This window comes from Physeter macrocephalus, chromosome 7 (genome assembly GCF_002837175.3).
Source record: "Physeter macrocephalus isolate SW-GA chromosome 7, ASM283717v5, whole genome shotgun sequence".
In the NCBI taxonomy this organism is placed as follows: Eukaryota; Metazoa; Chordata; class Mammalia; order Artiodactyla; family Physeteridae; genus Physeter; species Physeter macrocephalus.
In genome coordinates, this window is record NC_041220.1 from 64441115 (window position 1) to 64467771 (window position 26657).

General features: G+C 37.4%; 1 protein-coding gene across 2 annotated transcripts; it reads left to right on the plus strand.

Moving 5' to 3' along the window:
* Positions 1 to 1702: 1702 nt before the first annotated feature.
* Positions 1703 to 22986, plus strand: AFM (afamin). Of its 2 annotated transcripts, XM_024115442.2 has the most exons (15): positions 1703 to 1816; positions 3966 to 4014; positions 4321 to 4453; positions 6294 to 6505; positions 7305 to 7437; positions 8039 to 8136; positions 8921 to 9050; positions 11386 to 11600; positions 14865 to 14997; positions 17120 to 17217; positions 18244 to 18376; positions 19119 to 19342; positions 20155 to 20287; positions 22070 to 22131; positions 22829 to 22986. In XM_024115442.2, exons 1-14 carry the CDS (start codon positions 1732 to 1734, stop codon positions 22103 to 22105), a joined length of 1812 nt encoding a protein of 603 aa, XP_023971210.1. In that variant the 5' UTR covers positions 1703 to 1731; the 3' UTR covers positions 22106 to 22131; positions 22829 to 22986. The 2 variants fall into 2 exon arrangements, with proteins under 2 accessions (XP_023971210.1, XP_007126315.1); XM_007126253.3 differs by lacking the exons at positions 22070 to 22131; positions 22829 to 22986 and having other exon boundaries at positions 1732 to 1816; positions 20155 to 20581.
* Positions 22987 to 26657: the final 3671 nt, after the last annotated feature.

Below are 26657 nucleotides of genomic sequence, written 5' to 3' on the forward strand. Positions count from 1 at the left end.
GTTTATTACTCATTAATGAGGGAGTTAGCAGTTAGATAATTCCAGGCAAATTCAAAATGACAGGAAGAAAACTGGTTTAAATACATTAAGTTTTTAACTAGGCACAGACTGCTATTTTATTTCATATAATCACAAAAAATCACATCCTTATCAGTGATATGGGATTAGATTTGTGAAATGGATGAATTGGAGCTGTCCTCTCACAATTGCCAGGCATGAAATGGATATCAGAAGTAATAAGTAACATATCTGAGAAGAATATTAAAAGCAAGTTGATCTAATAGTTGAAATATACCCAGAAACAGGTTTTATACCCTGACAAAAGGCCAATTAGAGGTCAGCAAGATCAGTAACATTCACTGGCTGCAACCAAAGATGCTGACCAAACCCGTTGCATAAATCTCAGTCTCTATCTCTCTCCCCCTCTCTCCACCTTTATCTCTATCTGTATCTCTCTCTTTCTCTCCCCACCTCTTCTCTTTCTCTATATCGCTGTTTACTTATCCATCTGTAAAGATGTCTTTTCCCCTTGGTAATTAATAAGTAATCTATGGAGTTATACTTTGAAACTGTAAATATGCCATTGCCTGATAATTTCTCACCAGTGACTTTAGCATCCATTCATGAAACTGGCTTAAATCAGTTTTTACTATGAGAGTTACAAATGATTATTGACATTTATCAGTTGGCATTCTTATATAGAGAAGAGCTTTTCCTTCCTCGACTTTTATTTTAATTTAGTATTGGTATAGATTCATGAATTCTTTTTTCCCCCAAATTTAATGAGTTATAATGCATTCTTGTCATTATTTACTTTACTGTCAAATTGTCCCATTGGTTTCTATCTTCTTTTGACATGTTTTTGAAAATTTCCTTAGTTTCTGGCATGGTGCTCTCAGCTTATTTTATAGTTTTTGTGGATCATCCCTAGAATTATTCATTTCTTTAAGAAGCTCAGGATTCTTATAGTAGAGAAGAGTGTTTAAAACCCAAGGTGTGGACACAAAATGTGCTCCAAGGGCACCAAATAGCTACTTGGTTGCTACTACTTTCAGGTCCTTTTAGGAGACATAATTAAGAAATAGATTTCTTCTTTTATATCATGTACTAAAAAATATTTCCATATTTAGGATCAGGTTCTTAATATAGATTCTCAGAATTTGAGTGATTGGTTGAAATAACATGAACATTTTAGTGTTTTGATTCTTATTATAAACTTGTTTCTCAAAAGCTTTGGTTTTGTGGGTACTTGTTTTGCTATATGTTTACCAGAATTAGATCTTAATTTTTTCTTTTTTCTAATTCTATCAAGTATATAAAAATTATATATTTTAAATTTAACTTCCTTTGATTACCAGCAAAATTTAGCGTCTTTCTAGTTATGTTTCTCTTTGGTGAATTATTTATTCTTGCCCTTTCTCTTTTAGCATTTGCAATATTTCAAGATTTTTTTCTTTTTGGGGTTGTCTATTTGGCTAGGCATTGTGCATACTTAACCTGTGGACTTTTTTTCTAACTCAATAGATTTTTCCAGTGAAACACTGAGATAATTTTTTCCTAGTTAATAATTAGCAAAAAATTCTGCAGAGTGATCAAATAAAAATCAAATATGAGGTATATGAGAAATAGGTTAAACAAGTTACTTTTTTACTAATAGTGTCAAAGAATAATATAAAAACTTGATTTTCCTCAGTCATGTTACTTTCTTTTGTGAATGTGATTTCTTAAAAAATGAAACAGTTAAAACTTACAGGTTTTCTTTTCTTTTTCTTTTTGACTGAATCCTTAACCCTGCCCACAAAGCCTCAAGATGTAGGTAAGAAATTTACTTGTATATCACCTAAGGAATGACTAAGTTGGGATAATTTCTATTTTTTAACTTTGTTTTCTTTCAATTTAATTTTCGCTTGCTTTTTTCTCCCTCTCCCTAGTTTACATATACTGATCAGATATCGTGAACTAACCTTCCCAGATATTGTATTTTGGTGATCATATTACCCTATCTATAGACAGAGACAGTTATCACACCCAGCAAATGGTCACCAGCCTTATGGTAGTATAGGAAATGTTGCTGGGAGATATAATTTGGATTTGAAAATAGTAGTATTTCTTGCAGATGTGTATAGTGTATAGTAACAGTGGAACATTAGATATGAGTTAAGATTTTTCTGGAACCTTTGGTTGTTCAGTCTATCTCCCAACTAGGTGGTAAACACCATAAGAGTATGCAGGATCTTGTTTTTTCCAACTGTACAGTTTGTAAATCTCCCCAAGCCTGTACATTCCCTAAGTCTGGCTGATGCAGTGTCAGCCTGGAAGAAAAGGTGACTTTTATATTTCTTCTTCTCAAAGGGGGAACGTTTTGAACTTTATTTGTTCAGAGGTGTCTTTTTGTAATCCCTCTGGCCTGAAAGGAGCATATTTTTGTACCTCGCACCAAGGTGCTGTAAGTGTTGCCATGGTCCTGAAGACGTGGATTGTGTCGTAATTTGGTACCCCCTACAGTGTCTGCTAGGGAGCCCAGTCACTGGGCTTGAAGAAGGGTAGTCATTCTTGAGTTTTCCTTATCCTTTGCCCCTGTAACAACTTTTTAAAAAATCCTGTTGATTTTTGTCTCCAATATCTTTTGCATTCATGTTTTCCTTTGCACTTCCATTACTCCTACCAAAATTCATGTCCTGCTGATTTCTCAATAGGATAATTGCAGAAGTCTCCTAATGGGCTTCTTGTCTTTTTCCACCCCATCCATTTATTCTTCCATCCATCTATTTGACAAATAGTCCTTGTCACTTTCTATTTGTCAGGCACTGTGGGAGATCCCAGCATATCAGACATACCACCACCTGCCTGGTATTTCTTAGCAAATAGAAATGATGATATTACTATTCTATATAAACATTTTCAGTGGCTCTTCATGGCTTCCAGTTGGAGCCCAAACTCCTCAGCTTTATATGAAAGATTTACATAGCCTGGACCCAGTTTCTTTCTATCATACGTTCCATTATTCTTCTTTATGACCCACTTTTTCGTCAGAGTGGATTAGTTGACCTTCTCCAAAGACATCCCAGGATTTCTTACCTTTGTGCTTTTACTCACATCATTCTCTCCACATAGAAATATGAGTTTCCTTATTTCTCAGCTAGCTGAAATCTTGTACATTTTTTTTCAGACTCAACTCATATGCACCTCCTCCTATATTCCTTTTCTGGTTCCTCACCCAGAGATCATAAAGCATTCCTGTCATATACTTACCCACATTACTTTAGAATGTCATATAGATTCTACATTGTATTATAGTCACGTTCATGAGTCACCTGCACTATGAAAGTATTTAGGAGCCCAAGGTCCAGGGGGAGATGTTTTAGTCATCATTGATTGCCTCATAGTATCCAGCACAATACTTTGCAAAAGTAAGGACTCCATGAAAATAGTCTATGTGAACAAATATAAATGTGCTCTGATAAGTATATGCTCACTGGCAGGGAATCAGTGATTTTAGACTAGTTCAGAGATCACTTAAATATCTGTGTCTGACTAGCACTACAATCTGTACTACCACCAGCAAGCTCTGGTATCTCTTGTTGGGCACAGTTGTAGCATTATATCACTTAACAATGAACCCACATACTACTTTTCTAGTCATACATGACACCTAGTGGGGAAATGGTGCTTGTATTTGACATTTGTGGCTGGGGAGCCATCAATAGTAACTCTAAAGTCTGGTCAGTGTGAGATTAATTCAAGTCAATTCAACTTAATGAATATTTTTTGAGCACGTAATCAACTGTGATTAAGATCTAATATTTGGTTCATATGATGTCTCTTCTTCATGTTAAATATGCCAAAATTCTTTTCTACCATCAGTTATCTATTTTATACTTTATAAATTTATCACATATAGTTATTTATTGGGAAAATGTTAAAATACCAGGATATATAATAACCTAAATATCTTTGCTTTTCAGATGATGTCAGTATCACCCAGAAATTTATAGAGGATAATATTGGATATATGTGAGTTTCTCTAAACTCATTTTGATGATGATGGTGTTTATTATAAGCTTATCTGGTATCTTCCAGAAATATTAATGCTTCTCAAAAGTAATGTAATTAAATATAAACCATATCAAAAATAAATAGTGTTAATCATAAAATTCAGATGAGGCAATTGAATTGTCAAGAAGTTGTAAAACTTATAGCCTTCACACTTTGATAATTTCCTGAGGTTAGTCTGCAAGTGGGTGTTCCTATGAGTTTTTGGTTGGACATAAATCGAAATTCTGCAGGTCATCATTGTGTACTCTGTGTGGACTGTTGCAGCACCATCATTGCATTTGCTCAATATATTCAGGAGGCATCCTTTGAAGAAGTAGAAATGTTGGTAAAAGCCATGACAGAATACAGAGATAAATGCTTGGCTGACATGACACTCCCAGAGTGTTCAAAATTAGCTGTAAGTAAATTGTTTGCATTTCCTAAACAAACAAGCTTATTTGTCAACACCGAGATAATTTTTGCCTTGGAAATATAAAAAGAGAGATGCTCTATGGCCCTCATTTTTATTTTTTAATTAAAAAAACATTTAAAAAAAACCAGAAATTTATTCTCTTACAATTCTGGAGGCCAGATGCCTAAAATCAAGGTGTTGTAGGGTGCGCTCCCTGTAGAGGCTCTAGGGAAGAATCTGTTGAATGCTTTTCTCTTAACTTGTGATAACCAGCGATCCTCGGCATTCTTTGACTTATAATTACCTCGCTCCAATCTCTGCCTCTGTCATCACATGGCCATCTTCTCTCTGAGTCTCTTCCCCTCGCCTTATAGGGACAGCAGTCACATTGGATAAGACCCTCTCAATAACTTGGTTCCATCTGCTGAGACCCTATTTCCAAATAAGGTCCCATACACAGGTATGGGGATTAGGAATTGAACATAACTTTTGGGGGGACATTTTTCAACCCACAACAATGAGTATCTGGCTAGTCTCATTACAAGATTCCAATAATGAATTCTTCCTCCACCTGAATGAATTTGGACCTTGAAGCCAACTTGGGAATAAGGAAGAGTTAGTTCCATGTACCAACATAGTGGCCAAAAGCTGATGTCTCCAGAAGGACACTAAAAAAGCTGAAACGTACAGGGGCCTGAGGAGTGCTATTTTCTGCCATCTCTACTAAATCACCACTCAAATGTGGTTTTGGGACAGAATGAGAGTCTCTGTTCAAAATATGTATTTTAATTTTATCTATAACCCAGAGAAACAATTAATATAGGAACTGCTCATAGCAGAAATCATGGTGAGGGAGGTGAGTAATGCAGATCTTAGATTTCTAAAAGCATCATCTCTTGGTGTCAGGAAGGAGAAAACTGGGCCCCTCATTTTTTAAAAAAAATTAATTAATTAATTAATTTTGGCGGGGAGCTGTGTTGGGTCTTCGTTGCTGCACGTGGCCTTTCTCTAGTTGCGGCGAGCGGGGGCTACTCTTCATTGCGGTGCGCGGGCTTCTCATTGAGGTGGCTTCTCTTGTTGCAGAGTATGGGCTCTAGGCACATGGGCTTCAGTAGTTGTGGCACACAGACTTAGTTGCTCCGTGGCATGTGGGATCTTCCCAGACCAGGGATGGAACCTGTGTCCCCTGCATTGGCAGGCAGATTCTTAACCACTGTGCCACCAGGGAAGTCCCTGGGCCCCTCATTTTTATTTTGCCTGACTTTAGTATTTAGGGTAAGGCACTTTCCTAGGAGATGCAATTCTGTGTAATGATGCACAGGAGAACTTGGTTATGAGCTTGCAGTCCACGCCGTAAGTATACAGGCAGGAAGACAAGCAATAGCCTGGCAAAGCGCACGGAAGTAGAGGTACCTTCCTTACCTGCCTCTCTCAATATGTACTCTGCTGTCACACCCCCTTTTCTTGGCCTCCTCCCAATAGAGTCACCATCTGCATCTCTAGAAAACTATTACTAAACATTACCACTAAATACTTCACCAACCCATTACACTCTGACCATGTCACCTTGGAAGAGAAGGAAAAAGCCATTATGTAAGAGAAATGTAGGCAGTAGAGAAATAGGAAGAGGTTGAAGGGCCTCAGGATAAGAGAGAGAAAACTTCCCAAAGTGTGGGATGGTGGTCAAGGGTGTGGATAAAGATGCTCTGCTGGTAATATTGGGAAAATTTGGGAATCTCTTTTGCAAAAGGTGACACTCACCACTCATTGTCTCCATTGTGTCATCTCAGAAGGTTGAAAAATGTCACAATAAATAAAAAATGTCTTTTACTTTTCTGTTGTGCAGAATGATGTATTACTGGAAAATATATGTACTATGGAGGGACTGCCACAAAAGCATAATTTTTCACACTGCTGCCATAAGGCTGACTTTGAAAGAAAACATTGTTTCCTCCATAATAAGAAAGCTGATGTAGGATTTTTGCCTCCTCTCCCTACTCTGGATCCTGAAGAGAAATGCCAGACTTATAAAAATAACAGAGAATCTCTTCTAAACAAGTAAGTTTGATTTTAGTAGAAAAATGATTTAATTGAAGAATTATTCTTAGGCTAAATCCAATATCTCTTCCAAAGGAACATAGCTGGGTTTCTTGATCATTTAGTTCATTCAACATGCATTTGTGTGTCAGATTCTGTGGTCATTGCTGAGGAGATGAACAAAATATGAAACCGGCTTTCAAGATCCTTTCATTGTGATGTGTATTTTCTAATGGGATGAGCCCCAGAACTGAAGGGTGTGCATGGCACCAAAGTTCTACTGGGAAATAATATAGTCTTTCAATGGAGAGTTATAGCTTTTACTAAGGGTAAACATTACATCAATGGATGTTTAGCAAAAATCTGTTTTCAGTAGTGTAGTAGTTGTAGAAGCAGAGACTTTTTCTGGAAAGCTTAAACCACAAAGCTTGTTTGAACATAAGTGATTATGATCTCCGAATCTTGGATGGAGTGTGTATAGGTAGCTGTTCTTTGAACCTGAAAAGGAGAGATGCTGACCATCTGGCATGATAGGGGAAGAAAAAGAATAGCCAGAGCCCTGTGTTCACGAGTAGAATGGCAATCATCATTCTTCTTTGGGAGTTGGCAACTTCAGTGATACAACTTTTATTGGAGGCTTGATAACGCTGCCTTCCATTGAAGCCTTCAGTAATGGGAAATTCTTCTTCCTCTCACCTTTACTTTCACAACTTGTTCTTCTTGTCTTTTTAAATCTTCTCTCTTCCTTCCCTTGTCTACCATTCCTTCATTACCTTCCTGTTTTTTTCTTTCCCTCCTTCCTTCCTTTTTTCTTTTATAGTTATATCTACGAAGTTTCCAGAAGGAACCCCTATGTTTTTGCCCCTACACTTCTTACTGCTGCTGCTCGTTTTGAGGAGATGACTAAAACATGTTGTGAAGAACAAGAAAAAGCTAACTGCTTTCGAACAAAGGTGGGTATTACATTTGTTTTCTTAAAAGGACAAGGATTCATCCCAAACTGTAGATCTTTACTTAAAATTAAATTATAGCAAAAGAGTTGTTTACCATTTAAAAACCATTCTCTTGCCAATTTCACTGTTTTTTCAACCCATTGGCCACCTGCTACTAATCTAAATTTCTTATTACCTGAGACCCTTGAAAGACAATTGCCCATTTCTAGGGTCTCTCTTCTGGCTTTGTCTTCCTTGTGAATTGGAAGGAAATGCTAGTGGGTAAATAACCAGGGTAAAAATGACATTTTATCTTCTATCTTGGACAAGTCCTCTTTTGACTACCCATAATACTGAATCATCCTGGTAGAGATGGACAAGCTCACAGCACTCTTCACCACTCATCTTCCCATCAAGTATAATTCAGTCATTGGGAAGACTGGCCCCACCTTTATAATAAACCACAAATTTATATTTTGGTATGTACATTTCCTGAGATAAAAACCCCGTAATTTTCTGTTTCTGAGCAAAGTTTGGAATTGTTTGGTTGACATGTGGTTAAGAAATAAGAGAATAGTGGGATTTTGCTCTTGCTTCAACAGAATTTCTCTTTATCCTTCAGGCAGAAACTTTCATACAATATTTAAAAGCATTATCTTCTTATCAAAAAAATGTCTGTGGGGCACTTATGAAATTTGGACCACAAATCTTAAAATCTATGTGAGTTTTATAATAAGTATTTTGTTTCTACTTGTATTTTCTTGTCTAAGTCCCATTTTTGTTAAATCATTGATGACTTTTTATTTATACTCTTCCTAGTTCCTCAAGGGTTTTGAGGTTGAGCTCAGTCTGGGTGGATTACTCAGATCAGGACATTAGGTCTGGATGAGAGAAGACCTGCAAAGTGGGGAGACCCCAGAGAGAAAAAGGAGTACTTATGAGTTAGTTTCTGGTTAGTTGGGAATCTGAGTGGGTCTAGGAGTTCTGAACATGAGTTTTAAAACCTTCAAGTGCTTTAGACATGACTTATCCATCCATCTTTGACTTTAATGACTAGGAGACTACCCTCTAGGGATAAATTTTATTTTACATGCTTACCCTAGCCAACTAGCAATGATGCTAGTGCAATGTTTTGTGAAAAATTCTGAGATTTCAAATAGATCAGCAGGAAAGGATTCTGTGATGAATAACCTATGCCAGCCATGGGCTCACAACAAGAAATGGTGGTCATGAAAAGAAGTGTTTTGCTATAACAATTATGGAAGAGGGCACATCTCTCAGGCCCTTTTTTTCCCAGTCCTGATCTAGGACTCAAAATGCCAACCTAGGATTTTCAAATTGATCATGTGGGCCATGCAATGTATAAACATTGGTAAAGCCATCAGTGAAAAAAACAAGAGTACCACATGCTTACTGCAGCTATTTATACTGTATTAGCAAAGAGCTCCTTCTTGCCTTACTTGCTGTTCAAGTTGTTTTAGTGGTTTATCAATTCTATTTCCAGAAACATTGCTGTACTTAGTCAAAAATTCCCCAAGATTGAATTTAAAGAACTTATCTCCCTCCTAGAAGATGTTTCTTCCAAATATGATGGATGCTGTGAAGGGGATGTTGTGCAGTGCATCCATGGCAGGGTAAATATTCTATAAAACCAAGTAAAAATAGTGATTTTTGGGGTGGCTATTTTTTATTTTGAAGTTGCCCTAATGTGTGGCTACTCACCACAATAAAATCAGAATGTTGATAAATTGGTTGGGATTAACAAATAACACTACTATATATAAACTAGATAAACAACAAGGACCTCCTGTATAGCACAGGGAACTATATTCAATATCTTGTAATAGCCTATAATGGAAAAGAAACTGAAAAAAGAATATATACATATTCTTTTATATACATATATATTCAGTTATATATATAACTGAATCACTTTGCTGTACACCTGAAACTAACACAACATTGTAAATCACGTATACTTCAACAAAAAATAAATTGTTAAATAATAACATAAAATAAATAAAATAAAAAATAAAATGTTAACAAATAAGACGAAATAAAACTTTGGAGCTTTTTATACATGGGATTGTTTTTAGATTACTAAGCAGATTCTATTTTATATGACTAAATGCACATGACATAAACTCCAGGAATTTAGAATTTGTGGACATTAATTTAGGCCAGACTAAAGTTTTCTTTAATATTGCAAATACTCTTTAGCTATATTAGAAATTAACAGTAAAGCTCAGAAAATGATTCATCTTTATGTTTTTAAGAGCTGCTTTCTCTGAGTTTCTTCAGGCTATTTAGGAACAGTCTTTCCAGAAAAATAAATATGTTAATTTAAAATAACTCTTACTCTAGTCTTTAAAGTGATTCTCTAATGACATATACTGGTAAATATATTGTTGACCTAGTTGAAGTTGTTTATGCATACGAAGGTAACACAATTTCATTAAAAATATCCCGACTTCTTAGTTGAAATTAGGCTTTTTCTTAGTCACTTTTAATTAGTCTTAGTGTTTTAAATTCACAAGGAAACATCATGTTAATTAGACAACTTGAATTTTAGAATATGAAGATATGTACATTTTATTTCAAGTAGTGGACAGTAGATATCACCAAGAATTATTTTGTCCTTAACTGTATTTCAATGAAAAGAAATCTCACTCGCTATTTACTTTTGTACTGTTTGTTTGTTTATGGGGATGTTGGTTTTATAATATTAAATATAATGTACTGAAAGGATATAATTGAAGATTTTTACCTGATGTTTGGAGCTGAGACTAAGGGATCATATTATATTCTTAATATCCCTTTCTTTGATGGTTTTATGTAGAAATAAGAGGAATAGAATTGTAATTTATTCAAAATAGAAATTAATTCTCAGACAATAAGAGATGTGTTGCCTAGAACGATGATGGCCTTAGGGGAAATGTATATATGTGTGCAAAGACGGGCTCCCTGGTTTTAGGCGGTTTGTTGGAAACATGGTGCCAGCCTCCTTTCCATTTCTCACCTCAGCCTAGAGCTTCATCTCATTCCTTATCCTCAGTGTTCTCCAGAAGATTCCAGGCCGGGGAACAGCTTGAGCAAAGTCAGAGAGTCTGGAATAGCCTGGTGCTTTGACAGAACTCAATGTAGTTCATGGGACGCTAAGACAGAGAGTAGGAGGAATGTACAGCCTAATTCTGGAGCATCTGGAGAGAGGATTAGAGGCTAGACTAGCTTTTAAAAAATTATCCAACTAATGTGTAACCAAGATAGCTTCACCCTCTCCCTTATTCCCATAACTTTATATGGAGGTCAGAATTGGGTAGGGAGAATAGGGAGAGGGGAGAGAGTAGGGCTTACTATTTTGTACGTTATTTGATAATTTGAACAGCTTCAAATTAATAATATGTATAGGAAAATGACAACAATGAGCAGAATATCTCCTTATGTTTGAGAAGCCTTCATCTGGTAATTGCTGTAGTGGTTCATTTGTTTACCATTCTTTCATTCACTTAGCAAATATTTCTTGAGTTTCTACTATATACTTGGCAATGTGGTTTCAGGCCATAAGAGAAGAAATCTAGGATTATAGATATTACAGGAACATGTCTTTGGTGGCCCTCATTAAAGTACAGATGAATTCTCATGGTAAAGAAACAGCATTTAGAATTTAAAATGCCGATACACCAGTGGAGTAGGGGTAAAGTATTTAAAAGATTAATACTTAACAATGAATGTAAACTTATGAGTCTATTTTTCATAATTATATCATCTAAAATCCTTAGAAATAAAGCTTGTCTTAATATGAAAGTTCATTGTATTAAATCAATACAAAATTTAATTATCTATCAAATTAGCTGATGAAACAAGTCCAGATGTTATGCACATGGTTGATTTTGCGTTGATTTTTGAAGGAAAATCCAGCCCTGAAGATATTGTGAAAATAAAGTCATTTCCCATTCTTATTTGATACAGAGCAAGGTTGTGAGCCATATTTGTTCAAAACAAGATTCCATCTCCAGCAAAATTAAAGAGTGCTGTGAAAAGAAAATACCAGAGCGCGGCGAGTGCATAATTTACTCAAATAAAGATGATAGACCAAACAACTTACCCTTAAGAGAAGCAAAGTTTACTGAAAGCGAAAATGTGTGTGAGGAACGAGATGCTGACCAAGAGAACTTCATGGCCGAGTAACATAACTCTTGACATTTATCAGCAAAACAGAAACTTTGGATTTGACCAATTTTGGCTAACTTGGGTGGAAGGAATAAGGATCATTTAAATCACATAAGTATTGGGTCTCACCTAATTTTAAGAGTCATGGCTATCGATTCTAGTCGTTTTACATGATTTTAAGAAAATGCAACTGGGTTATGATGTGATGGCTAACATTTATTGAGTACTTGATATGTGCCAGACAATGGGCTAAGTACTTTATATGCAGTCATGTAAAATAAGTGCGATTTCTCCCAATTTTCAGATGAGCAAACTGAGGTACAGAGAAGTTAAGTAACTTGTTCAAGTTTCACAGCTAAAATATGGCAGAGTAGGGATTAGACCCCAGGAGGTCTGGCCTGAGAAGTTGCAGGCTTACCTGCCATGCTCTGCCCTCCACTGCCATCCCTCCCCCTACACAGCTGCCCAGCTGTTCAGGGGAAGACTAGTTGACTTGGAGCCAAAAGGACTAGATTTGAGTCCTGGTTGAGTCAGTGGGACAAGAGTTAACCTCTCTGTATTTTAGGTAATCATATATAAAATTCATATAAGAATATTTGTTCATTCCAAATATTTTGGTAATAAAATATAATCCAGGGACTTTACTACGTTAGACAGGGTTCTTATCCCCTGTAAGCTTTCATCAATAAGAAGTGTGATGTGAGAAGAGATAGCCTCATAAATAAATGAGTGAAAGAAATGCTCTTTAATTTCTGATAGCACTAGATGATAGGTAATGTGTGGACAGGGGAGGAAGTCCTTGGGGACCCTGGAAAGGCTTGATGGGGAGGAGGTACTGGAAGAAATTTTAGTAGTATGGACAGAAGGAGTAGAGCACGGATAGAAGTGTAAAACTGCTTGGTGTATATGTGGTTGTGAATAGGGTTTCTGCAGTGAGAGAGGAGGGTAGTGAGAGGTAGATGGGTCAGATCATACAGGCATGCTAAGTAACGAGATGCCACTGAAGGGTTTTCACTGAAGAATAAGGAAGGACAAAATCACTTTTGTTTTTTAGAAACTTCATCTGGAATGAATCCCAGTTTGGGGCTTAGGTGGTTGGTAAGTAGTTTTCAGACTCAATGAGATGGGAAGTATGGGGGAATGTTTTGTGGGAAAGAGAATATGTTTGAATCTGACCACCTTGACTTTGAGGTGACTGTGAGGTAATTAATTGGGAATGTCACGAGATAATTTTATATATGAACTTGGAATTCTGGAAGGAGGTCTGGATTGAAGATACATGTTATTGAATACTTACCAAATTTTCAGTGCTTCTCATCTATTAACCAATTTAATTTTCAGAACGACCTTCTAAGGTTAGAACACTTTTATTATCCTCACTTTACAGGCAAGGAAACTGAGGCACAGAGGTTAAGTAACTTGCTACAAAGTCACACAACTAATATGTGGTGGAGCCAGGATTCAAACGTAACCAGTGTGGCTTCAGACTCCTGCTCTTATAACCACTGTGCTCTATTGCTTCTCATGAGTCATGGATGCTAAGTCAAATTCATCTAAATGATAGATGCAATGCGCTTCACTTGTACCTGACATATGCTTGCCAAATGGAAGCAATTTTCGTCCTGGTCCTCATCCTCATCATCTCCATCACCATCACTATGACAACTAAAATAGGGTTTGAAGCCTGGGGAGAAATGACAGAGCAGCAATGAACATGCTGAGCCAGAAATGTTTCAGGTGCAGTTTTTCTGGATGCAAACATTTGATGCAAGACCTCAGCGGATCTGCCAGGGTAGGGTCGGCTCCCAGGGTATTTTTTGGCAATATTTTGGTGGTGTGTTTTTAGGTGTAATTTTATTCCTGGAGAGACGTCCACGGCTTACATGAGATATTAAGGGGAACACTTGATTCTCTGAAGGTTAAACACCACTGCTTTAGGATATGGGAATGTATCCCACAAATGGGATTGAGAAGGCAGGTGGGGAAGCAGGAGAGATGATGTCAGAAAAACCAAGATTAATCAAGAGAAAAAAGTTGTAAAACAAAAAGAGACTAAAAAAAGTCCCTTGGGGCTTCCCTGGTGGCGCAGTGTTTGCGCGTCCGCCTGCCGATGCAGGGAAACCGGGTTCGCGCCCCGGTCTGGGAGGATCCCACATGCCGCGGAGCGGCTGGACCCGTGAGCCATGGCCGCTGAGCCTGCGCGTCCGGAGCCTGTGCTCCACAATGGGAGAGGCCGCAACGGAGGGAGGCCCGCATACCACAAAAAAAAAAAAAAAGTCCCTTGGTCTTGGAGAACTCTTGTGAGGTATTGCTCTCTCAAAACATAGACCATTTTTACTTAATTTGAATGAATAGAGAAGATGATTTTATGAAGAAGATTGTAAACAGCACAGTCGAGGTAGTTCAAGAAAACACCTCTCTTTTGAGCAGAGAGTCAGCTTGGTTTAAACAATAATGAAGTAGGCATCCTATGGGACCTAGGTTCAAATTTTATACTTCCATTAACAGCCAGGTGCTTAGCTGGTCTGAGACTTAGTTTCCTCAGCTATAAAATAGTACTTATCTTGAAGGTTAAGTGAAGTTAAATGAGAAAGTGTTTTATAAAGGGTAGGAAGCCTGTCTTGGTCTCCTATGCACAAAGCTTGATCCAGTGCCTCGCACCTACTAAGGGCTTAATAAGTGTTAGCCTCTTCTCTTTCCCTTTCTCACTTTCTCCCCAAATCACACCCACATATACTTCACCAAGGCCATGGAAACCTTCACCAATAACTTAGGGTGGCAGGAGTGATTATTCGCATGTTTGACAAGTGACAGGATGAAGGAATGAGCAAAGGCTGCTCCACAATCTCTCCCCAAGTTGGCACCAGGAGCGGGGAGAAACCCATATTCCCACCATCTCAAGGTGGAGGTCTGAATGCATTTTCCAACAGAATTATACTCGATATGTATTTTCTAAAGTATCGGTGGCATGATCTACTATTTCTGATGCTTTATGGGTTAAATCATTCTAACAATGAATGCTAAATACCTTTAATCATTCTATCCCTCCAAGTAAGAGGATTGTTAGTTTAAAAGATAATATGGAAGAGAACCTTTGTAAAAGGATCTCCTGTTGTCAAAATGTCCTCTTTAATTATTCCTTGACCAAACCAGAGGAGGAACTTAGCATTTGAAGACAGACTCAGTGTTAGAAGATCTCTCTAGAGTAAAAGATAGAAGGATTTGGTGTTTTGCTCTTTCTCGAAGTTCTAATACACAAAATATTTTACACATCGCAGGTTTCTTTATCAATACTCAAGGAGACATCCAGAACTGTCCACACCAGAGCTGTTAAGAATTGCTGGAGTGTATGAGGATCTCCTGAGGGAGTGTTGCAACACGAAAAACCCTCCAGACTGTTACAGACATGCGGTAAGTTCCATCCTAGTAGGCTCAGAGAATGAAATAAACAAAATAAAACAACAAACATTTAAAAACTATCAAAGTTTCACTCTGGTTCAGAGGGTAGAAAATGTGATTGACAAATCTGAGTCTACCTTAAATTCAGTGTAAGTTGATCATTGGGAAGACCAACATCATCGGTTTGGGTTACTCATAATGTTTTGAACTACATATCCTGTGTGCTGATGCAAAAAATTCTTCCCATTATACATTTATATTTTTATTTATGTACTCTGTAGTTTCTTGGGCCAATTCAGTTTTTTGTTATAGTAAAAATAATAAATGATTATTAAAAATGATTAGGAAAGTATCAAAATTTACAAAGAAAAAATAAAAATTTTCTGATTCTGTCACCAAGAAATAGCTATAATTAACATTTTTTCATCTTTTCTATGCATATATGAATATATTTATATGTGTGTTTAAAAATAAGATTGGAATAATACTTTCTTAAGAAATTTTTGGATCTGTTTTTATTTATTGGCATAAAAAACATTTTATGTTATTAAACAGATTTTTAAAAAATGTATTTATTTTACATGATGATATTCCATCATAGTAATTGATTTAAATGCTCTCATACTGTACGTTTGACATTTTGGACATTTATTTAGCTTTTTAAAAATTTTATTTATAAGTGACCCTAAGTATCTCATTCCATTCATCTTTATTAATATTTATGGTTATTTTCTTTAGACAGATTATGAGAAGGAAAATTACTAGGTCAAATTATATAGACTTTAAAATAAAAAATATTTGATACAAATGGCCAGGTTACTATCTAGAAAGTTATTAGCAGCATATAGTCCTATAACAGTGCTTGAAAATGCTCATTTTACCTCCACCTTCACCAACATTGCACATAGAAATTAACTTTGCTAAATACTGAGCATGTTTTAAAAATTTAATTAATTTTTTAATGAAGTTAAACTTTTCCCATATGATTTTAGCTGCTGTAGATATAAATTTCCTGTGAACAATTTGTTCACGTCTTTTACCTATTTTTCTGTTGAAATTAGCATTTTAAAATATCAGTTCATTGGCACTTTTTGTGTATTTTAGAAATTATTTGTCATTTTTTATTTGTTTCTCATTCATTTGATAAGTGTTGCTTTTGCTTTACTTAAAAAATTACCTCCACTTGCCAAAAATGACAGTTTACACCCATTCATATTTGAGCAAGAAGTAAGAAGACTTAAGTTTTATCCAGCTCTACCGCTGTCCCTAATAAGGAGGTCTGTTCCTGAACCTTAAATGAATCATAGTGCTAGGAAATTCTCTTTATTATATGGAGCCACAATTCGTCCCACAGCATTCATCCACTGGTGTGTAGTTTTCTCTCTAGTGGTCACTTAGTAGATGTCCAATTTTATGCCACTTGAGAGAGAGTTTGTCAAATATTTGAAGACAGTTATTGGAGGTTTAAGTTCCAATTCTAAGTGATGAAAAAGAAAATATAAAAAAGATACACGTGATTTAAAATGTTCTGTAGCAATACTTACTCACTGGGTGATTCTAGGCAAGCCACTTGACTTCCTAGGGCCAGATAACTTCTCTGGCCACTTCAAAGGGAGAATCAATATGATCATTGTTTGGGACTTCCCTGGCGGTCCAGTGGTTAGGACTTGGGCTTCCACTGCAGGGAACATGGGTTCGATCCCTGATCAGGGGACTAAGATCCCACATGCCGTGACGCGGCCAAAATAAATAACTAAATACATACATACATACATTTAAAAAAAAACAGCTTGTCACCTCTTTCTAAAAAACAAAAAAATATGATCACTGTCAACATCAGATTTGAATTTCACTTTGCAGACTGGAAAGCTCTATAAGGTAATGATACCTCTACAAGGTAATGATAATGAAAATTTTGAGCTTTCAAATTTAGCAAAAACCATATCTATAACTATAACTTAAAAAATTCAAATTCTTACATATATAAAAACTACCCTCAGTTTAATGAGTAGTGTATGATAATTAGAGTTTGAAAATGCTGTATAAATTAAAAAAGCAATTAGACAAGTTGACTTGAAGCTTATGATTAAATTTTAGATAAAATGTTCCTAAACATGATTGTTCGTATTTTCAGGAAAACAAATTCAATGAGACGACTGAGAAAAGCTTCAAGATAGTACAGCGAGAATGTGAACATTTTCAGATTTTGGGGAAGGATGACTTGAAATACCAGTAAGTTGTTTGCACAAGTTAAGTTAACAATGGTGACCAGGATAAAATAGAGAGTGCCACAAAGTGTCAAAATCTTAGCTCAGTCTTTTAGTTATGACAAGTTCATAAACTCTGGGAAAGAATAAAAAGACAAAAGTCCAGAAGGCACATTGAGCTGTCATATTAAGCCTTTACCAGAAATGAGGCTAGAAATTGAAGACATACAGGATTCTGGACAAGTTGATTCTCTAATGCATTAGTTTTTGTTTGGACTAGTCTTCCTCACTCCCAGGCCAGAATTTCTGGATTTTACCCCATTTCAGGGGTGTGCGGTGGGATGGAGAAAACTTCAGGTTGTTATAACTTCCCAAGGAAGAATTATTTAAGGAAATAATTCTTATTGAGTAAAAAAAAAAATTCTGGATTTACTTAACACTTTAATGTTCATTTTTAAGTATTCTAGTGAGCATTCATGAATAATATGAAGTTTGTTCTGGATTTTCTTACTGAATTACCATGCTAATGTATTGTGTGTTGAAACCAAACATCTTCAAGTCACAACAAAACACAGTTTAAAAAATATATTTTCACTATTTCTGCAATTGGGCTGTTATCTGAGAACTCAGCCCATTAAATATCTCTGTTTCCTCCATCTCAGATTATCCTTTTCCAACATGTATCTATTAAATTTTCCCTTTGAAATATTTATTAACTGCTCAAGGGATTTCAAGCCGGATTTTACATAATAGCTAAGATATTTTCTACCAAGGAGCTCCTATACTCACAGGTGAAGAAGGATGTGCAAATCTGAGAGTTTCTGAATTATCATGAAATTAGAAGGAAGCCAAAATACAGCGATCTAGGAGGCAGGGTGCAGGAAAACAGGGAGTGAAGAGACTGTTCTCTACCACTTTAGGAGAGAGCTGAGGTTCATGTTGTCCTTACGTTGGTTGTCCCTAGCCTGGCAGGGTTGGGGCTTCAGGGGGCTAGACAAGGGAAAATGGGTACCTGCTTTTGTTCAGAACAAACAGACAAATGTTCTTTCAGCTACCTCATCAATCTCACAAAGCTAGCCCCCCAGCTCTCCACTGAAGAACTGACCTTTCTTGGCAAGGAAATGGTGACAGCTTTGACCACCTGCTGTACACTGAGTGAAGAGTTTGCCTGCGTTGATAATTTGGTGAGCCTGGCCCATGTGCCTGACTATTCCTAAAAGAACGAAAAAAAAAAAAGGATGCTTTTGCACTCATTGATTTATAGTGATTATCCGTCTTCCTGTCTTCATTGTTTTTACGATTGTTAAGCAAGGAAGGTCAAGTTTTATTTTTGGCTTACTGTGTCAAAATCCTGAAAAGCAAAAGAGAAGTCTTAAGTATTTGCTTGGGGTTCTCCAAATCATCTTTATTACTTCTTATTTATACTAGAAGCAATTTGTTAGAGCAAACCACTTGGAATCATAGAATTGTTTCAGAACGATAGAGAAAACTTCATAATCTTAAGTAATGGGATAAATTCTCTCTCTTGTCCCACCAGGTCAGTAAGAGAATTGCTGTTTCCAGCCCAGCTCAGGTTGGGTGCACCTTTTTAGGTCTGGGGTGGACAGTACGTGGGGGACATCCCAGAAGGGGACTGAATCTAAGGGCCACAGTGTCCTGATGCCATTTTCAGTTGGCTGTTTGCAGCTCTCTGCTCAAAATCACAAATTTGTATATATGTTAACAAGAATTAATCTCTAGACATTTAAATTGCTATGGCTTGAATTTTTGTTATAATGCCATTTAGGACCCCGGCCTCTACTTTTCTTTGCACGTCGTTTCATGTTACAAGTGCGTGGGTTTTTCTAAGTTGACAGTGATATTAGCACAAACTAACAATTCATCTAGCTGTATTTCAAAACTCCATTGCAACTTTCATTGGTATAGGTGGACTTAGTTCTTGGAGAGTTATGTGGAATAAATGAAAATCGAAGTATCAACCCTGCTGTGGACCACTGTTGTAAAACAAACTTTGCCTTCAGAAGGTCCTGCTTTGAGGGCTTGGAAGCCGATAAGACATATGTGTCTCCATCTACCTCTCAAGGTTTATTTACCTTTCACACAGACTTGTGTCAGGCTCATAACGAGGAGCTCCAGAGAAAGAAAGACAGGTACAGACATTCTCTACTGTTCACCTTTTTCTTCAGCCGGAAGACATATCATGTATTAATGAGAAGGTTTATTGTAATGGATATGTGATTTTGGTGTTATAATCCTGTTCTTTCTGTCAAACTGTCCAGTCTGCCCAATTATAAGTTAAAACCTAGCTAGTCTTTTCCTTTGCTAGAGCCTTGGAGTGTCCAAAAGACTGTGATTTGAAAAGGTGGGTGAGAGTAGCCATAAAAAACTCATAGAAGGGTCATAATGAATCAGATTTTCTTGAGAGAATGTCATAGATGTTTGCTCTGAGAATCTCTCTTAATGTTTGAAGATAAGAGAGGCCCAAAAGGAACAGGAATTTTGCTTTTGTTTTCTCAGGCAATGCTATAAATGCCAAGGAATCAGATCTTTTTTTTTTTTTTTTTTTTGATTAAGCAGTGTCTGTATCAAGTGGAGTGGAAACAGAATTCAGTTATTGAGGAAGGGGAAATAGATGTTGCTTTGGACATGAATTTTCTAGAGACATCAAACGTAGTCACATAGTCTACAATATTGTGCATATTGAAGACTTACTATATGTTCCCATATTTTATACAATTTCGTCCATGATTACGTAACTCTCCAAAGATTGTTATAATGGAATCCATCCCATGTGTTTAACAGGAAAGTTTCAGGACATCCTTTCAAAAGTGGAATATTTTAACTTTTTACATTCACCCAAATGGAGATTCCTAAGACATATGATTTTATAACTAGCCTTTCGGAGAAGAGGGCTGCAGAAAGAAATCGTTAATTAATTCTGTTTGACATCACTGGGTCACAGGTTTCTTGTCGACTTAGTGAAACTGAAGCCTGAACTTACAGGGGTGGAGCTTCAATCACTGCTGGTGGATTTCACGAATGTGGTGAAGAAGTGCTGCCAGGCCCAGGGGCCTGAAGCCTGTTTCAAGGAAGAGGTACTTCCAGCTCTTTTCCCCCTGAAATCCAACTGGTATTTCTGGTCAAACAAAAGAAACTAGAACTCCCCTTAGGACCTCGCTTCCTCCCTGCAATGTCTCCCAGGCTGAGGCCTGAGAGCACGATCGCTACACAACTAAATACGCAGACGTCTCTCTGACAGGGTTTTGGCACCATCTCCTTGGTGACGACATGGTGTAAGAAAAGGTGTCAGGAAATCATAGGTTCTATGCTAGCAGTCTTGGTCATGTCACTTAATCTGAACTGCGGTTCATCTTCTTTAAATGAGGATGGTAATAATTATTCTTGAATTATACCATCCAGTTGGTTAATAAATAGTTAATCTGACTTGCAAAGGAGATCATATCAGTCTCAAAGGGAGAGGAGCAGGAAGGACATCAGGAAGTGATGAGGTCTTTCAGGGGGTGGCTGTGTCACCTTCCTGGCCCTTGTCCCAACATCCCCTGCTAGAGAATACCTGTGTGTGAAGTGAGGAGGTGGCAGAGAAGATGAGAGGAGATGTGTCCCCTGCTGGTTCGTGTTCCAGGAGCCTCAGGCACCTGTGAGTGTCGGCCCCAGTGGATGCTCCTTGAAAGTACCTTGCTCACTGTTTCTTTCCTAGTGACACCCACTCCCCTCCAGACTCACTCACAACTCGTACACACACACGTACTTCGTTCACACATGCTTCATACACACTCACAGGCACACGCACACACACACACACACACACACACACACACACACACAGAGCTTTCATCCTGGTTGAGATCCCTCATTAGAGGTATTAGTAACATTTAGCATTTATCCGGGTGAGTGTATGTATTGAGACCACATAAAGGGAGAGATGAATTCCCTGGCAGTTTGTAAAAGGCTGGGGTGTCTGTTTCCAAGATCACCAGAAGAAATTGTTCATTGTCTCCTGTACAACACGGGAGTGGTTTAACTTTTCTTTACAAAACTCAAGACAATATGCTTCTCTAAATTCAAATAATAATGTCTTAAATTTTTCTTTCCATTTTTTATTGGAATAGAGCTGCTGCACAATATTATATAAGTTACAGGTCTATAACATAGTGAGTCATAATTTTTAAAGGTTATGCTCCATTTATAGTTATTATGGAATACTGACGATATTCCCCATGTTGTATAATATATCCTTATAGATTATTTTATACTTAATAGTTTGTATTTCTTAATCCCCTACCCCTATGTTGCCCCTCCCCGCTTCCCTCTCCCCACAGGTAACCACTAGTTTGTTCTCTATATCTGTGAGTCTGCTTCTTTTTTGTTATATTCACTAGTTTGTTGTATTTTTTAGATTTCACATATGCATATATCATACAGTATTTGTCTTTCTCCGTCTGACTTATTTCACTAAGCATAATGCCTTCCAAGTCCATTCTTATCGTTGCAAATGGCAAAATTTCATTCTTTTTTAAAATCTGAGTAGTATTGTATTGTATATACGGGCCACATCTTCTTTATCCATTCATCTGTCGATGGACACTTAGGTTGCTTCCATATCTTGGCAATTGTAAATAATGCTGATATGAATGAACATTGGGGTGCATGTATCTTTTCAAATTAGTGCTTTATTTTTGGACACATATCCAGGAATAGCATCGCTGGGTTGTATGGTAGTTCTAGTTTCAGTTTTTGGAAACCCTCATACACTGTTGGTGGGAATGTAAATTGGTACAGCCACAGTGGAAAACAGTATGGAGGTTTCTCAAAAGTCTTCCTATGTGTTTTTATTTCTTTTTTTTTTTCTCTCTCAGGGTCCAAAATTGTCAGCCAAAAGTCAGGTTGCTTGAAAAACATCAAGTAAAATTCACCAAAGGTAATAACTTCTATCTCAATCAAAGGCTAAATGTATTGGTAACTTATTTGGTCGTTTTGGCTTTTCCCTTCTCATGCTTCAATGTCAATTTCTGGCTCATCCCCCATGCCTTACACCTAACAGACCCCAGTACTGGTCCTGTAATGTTTCTCTGAGTATCATTCACTCCTTACGGGATGGCACAGCTGCATTTGTGCTAGCACACTCTTACTGTCCCAGTAATTTTCTGAATACCTAAAGGTATCCACTCTTCTGCCCTTCTGCTACTACAGTCAGATGTCTGGACCAGGAAGGAAAGGCAACAGAATCTATGAATGTTGACAGGGAGAGGAGGGGGTTGGGATGGGCAGACAGGCCTCAGTAAGGTTGTTCTAAGAGTCTTTTGCTTCAGTAATTACATAAAAGAAAAGTGATATGTTAGGGATTTCAAAAATGTGTATAAAGGATCTCTTCTTCCCTGCAGTTTGTGTAGGACAAATTCACAAACTTTAGGAACAAAATGTTGAGTACATATAGCAAGGATGTTCAGTGTCCAGGAAGAGAGACCTGGACCTCCATAGGGAGGGAGTAGGTTTGGATCTATGAAAGGCAAAACATAGTTACCACTAACAGCTTTTTTTATATACATGACTTTCCATCACCCAAGTTATAACATTTCATATTCTTTTGCTGCACAAGATACTATTTTTCTTTCCAGGTTTCGGAGAAAAGAGAGGAAGACCAACATACCTGCTTCCTATCTGTCCTGTGGTGAATTTCGTTTTCTGAGAAGAACACAGTAAAAAGATTCTTCTGTAATCATTATCTGAGATCATGTTATTGCAGCAAGCAATAAACAACAACATTATAAAGTTATTTCTCAAAGACTAATTGTCATGTGTCAACTTGTTAACAAAATTAAACAATCAAGAGTCATTCATTCCATCAGGATCTTTGGCTCATTGGCTAAATCTACTACTTTATGGAAGACAGGACTCTGAAATAGCAATTGTGAGGGCAGAATCCTCACAGATTCTGTTCTTGATGCTACTGGGAAGAAAATGGGGAGTTGTGGGCGTGCAGCATGACCTCTACTACTACTACTACTACTACTATTACTACTACTACTGTTATTACTAGCTGGGTTTGAATGTTTTCAATGTGAAAACATTGTCGTAGGTACTTCTAATGCATTACCTCATTTAACTGTAACAACTCTATGAAGTAAACCTTTTTTATTCCCATTTTACAGATAGGGAACCTGAGGCTTGGGGATATAAACAAATCTGTTCAATGTCATATGACTAGTAATTGCCAGAACCAAGATTTGAATTTGAGCCCTCTAATTTCAGAAGAATATTCTTAGCCACTGTACACACTGCCTGTGTATGGCCGTGTTGTGGGTGTCTTATAAAATCTGTTATTCAGAGAAGGGGAAAACTGCCCAAGGCATCTGTGACAGTGACTCTTTTCTCCCCGCAACCCCACTCCACACCAAACTGCTATTATGCTGGAGCTGTAAGCTTGGCAGTGACGTCTAAGGAGAGGGAGTGGTAGGAACTGGAAAGCCAGGAAATGAAGGTTGGTCATGGGATCATGGCTTGATGATCCTGGCTGTTCTCTAAACTTGTAAGGTTTTTAGTATTTCAGTGTCTGAAATGAAAGATTATGACCATCGAAGAGATAATACATGAAAATATTCAGAGTTCTTTTGGTTTAACATTTAGAGCATAGTGTTTGGGATTCTCATTCATTTAGCAACAAATATTTATTAGATCCTACTGTGTGTCAGACATTGTGGATGCAAATATGGGCAATTAGACATGGTTCTTAAGTCCTGCTGGGCAGGGGAGAAGGATAGTAAGCAATCGCATACAGTGTCATAGGTGCAGGATGGAAACAGCCCCTGCTGTGGGAGCACATAGCACCGGCACTCAATCTAAGCTGAAGATGCAGGTGGGCGGGGAGCGGGGGGATTATATCCCTTCTGCCAGTAACTTGCTGTATGGCCTCAGACACAAGTACCCTATGATCTAAGACTCCCATTTTTTGGTGTAGGGTGAAAGAATAATCCCCACGTCACAAAGGCTTTAGAGAAATGTATTAAATTACTATATAAAGTATCCAATACAATGGCCAGCAGATAACAGGTGTTTAATTCATGAAGCTATTTTGTCCTTTTACCATTTCTCCAAGCACTCTTGTTTAGTAACAAGGATAATAAGGAAGAAAATTTTACTTAAATAATGAATAATAAGTTCATCAAACAGAAGTGAAACAGAGCATAGTTTGCTAATTCAATTTTGTACCTAGTAGTGGATTCTGCTATGTGTCCAGTGCTATGTTAAGAGCAGCAGATATGAAACCAGAGACCCAGGAAACTGCCATCACAAGACTCTGTTATCACAGAGGAAATGGCCGTGCAACTCTCTCCACTGATGTGCCAGAGAACACACTGATAGAAGGTGGGTAACCAGTGTGATGTGAAGAAAGGAAGGAGAGGAATGGTTTATTCAGAAGTAATGTTTTTCCTGGAGAAGAGAGCATTTGGAACAAGGGCAAGTCACACTTACTCTGTATTGCTCAGACAGAATCCATACCTATGAGTAGAACATACCTGGACTCACTCGATGCAGGAAGACTTTTCTAGTACTAGAGATTTTTGGAAATGCGATCAGCCTTGGGTGCTATAATGAGGGCCAAGACTGAACGTGCATGAGCCATCACCACCCAGGTTTTTGGTGGGATCCAGGGATCCAGCCTTGCTCTTTCTAACTCTGTTTCTATGACTTGGACTAGAATTAGGTTTACTGTAAAAATAATATTTATTAAAAATCATCATTGTGTCTTGTACTTGGACACCTTCCATTTTTGATCTTAAAGGTCAGCATGGAGATCTTCATCTCTTAGAGAACAAATTCTGTGCTGTCTTTTGAATTCTATCACAAAACCCATTCTCTTGCCTTTGCTTAAATAATCCTCACAGCTTGTCTTTCCTCTGGTCTAAAATTCTGTTATTAATTACTAATGAAGAACTTAACTTTTTTTTATGTCTTCAAGAATCTCTTACTGTGAAAGAAGGATTACCATGAGAAATTAATCTTGTCCAAAATTTTTAAAAAGAGGAATTAGTTTAGCACACATACAACAGTTTTTTTTTTCTTTAAGTGACAGTTACAATCAATTAATAGTGGCTGTAATGAGGCATTGTGCTGTGAATGATTCTAAGGCTAGTCTAGGTTCAGAGAGAAAGAGTACAGTGATCAATTAGTAATGTCTGCAATGGGTGACAGTCTGGCAGCACTCATCCAAAGGATTTGCTAACCCTAGAGCAATAGGTCCATTTCTGATAGTCCCAGGAGGCTTAGAGTAAGATCTCAAAGGAACAGCTCTAAAGATGCAAGACAGAAAGAGATGCTGAGCATTAGGACTGGTTAGAGGACCCCGAAAATCTACCACACTGGGCCACCCATATTTTTTACCATAAGCCAGTGTGTCCCAAATCTAAATAACAGATTTGTTGTTGTTGTTTTGCAGGCAAATATATCTGTCTCACTTGTGATATTTCTTCGCCTAGGAAACTAGAAATGAGAATATGTGGGTAGAAGAATCAAGCAATGGACTGCCAGCTGTAAAGATTATCCGGTCCAAACCCTCCATCTATAAATGAGGAAACTGAGGACAGGAATGGTTAAAGTATTAACCAGTGATCTTCCATTTCTAAAACTTTTAGTCTTTACATTTAACTTAAACTTTTTTTTAACATCTTATTGGAGTATAATTGCTTTACAATTGTGCGTTAGTTTCTGCTGTATAACAAAGTAAATCAGCTATACATATACATATATCCCCATATCCCCTCCCTCTTGCGTCTCCCTCCCACCCTCCCTATCCCACCCCTCTAGGTGGACACAAAGCACCGAGCTGATCTCCCTGTGCTATGCGGCGGCTGCTTCCCACTAGCTATCTATTTTACACTTGGTAGTGTATATATGTCCATGCCACTCTCTCACTTTGTCCCTAGCTTAAACATTTTATTTAATTAGTAATCACCTGTGTCCTGCCCTAGACCCAAGAACTGGATGACTGGCAAAACAGAAAATAGCTGAGGGATGTTGGGACCTCAGCTTTTAATACTAGCTCTTGGATGCTGTGGGCTCTGACATCAGACAGACCTGAAGTTCTACCTGTGAGTCCATGAGCAAATTATATGACCCCGAGTCTTAATTTATTATTCAAGAAATAAGAATATGGCTATCTAAATATAATCATATAAAGTGCCAGACTCACAGCAAGCACTCAGTAAATTAGGTCGCATTCCCTTGGGTTTGCTCCCCAGATCTATGCTCCCCACTCTCTCCAGTGACCTAAAAATGTGCACAGCACTGGAACCCAGGCTTTCACCATTTATTTGAATCTGGGAGAGTACATGTTTACCTGATCTCCTGGCATTTTTGAACTTTGTACACGTCAACAAACATTTCTAGGAAATGAGATATTTACCAAAAGTGTTTATTGATTACTTTATTCCAAGGTCTATGTGGTGT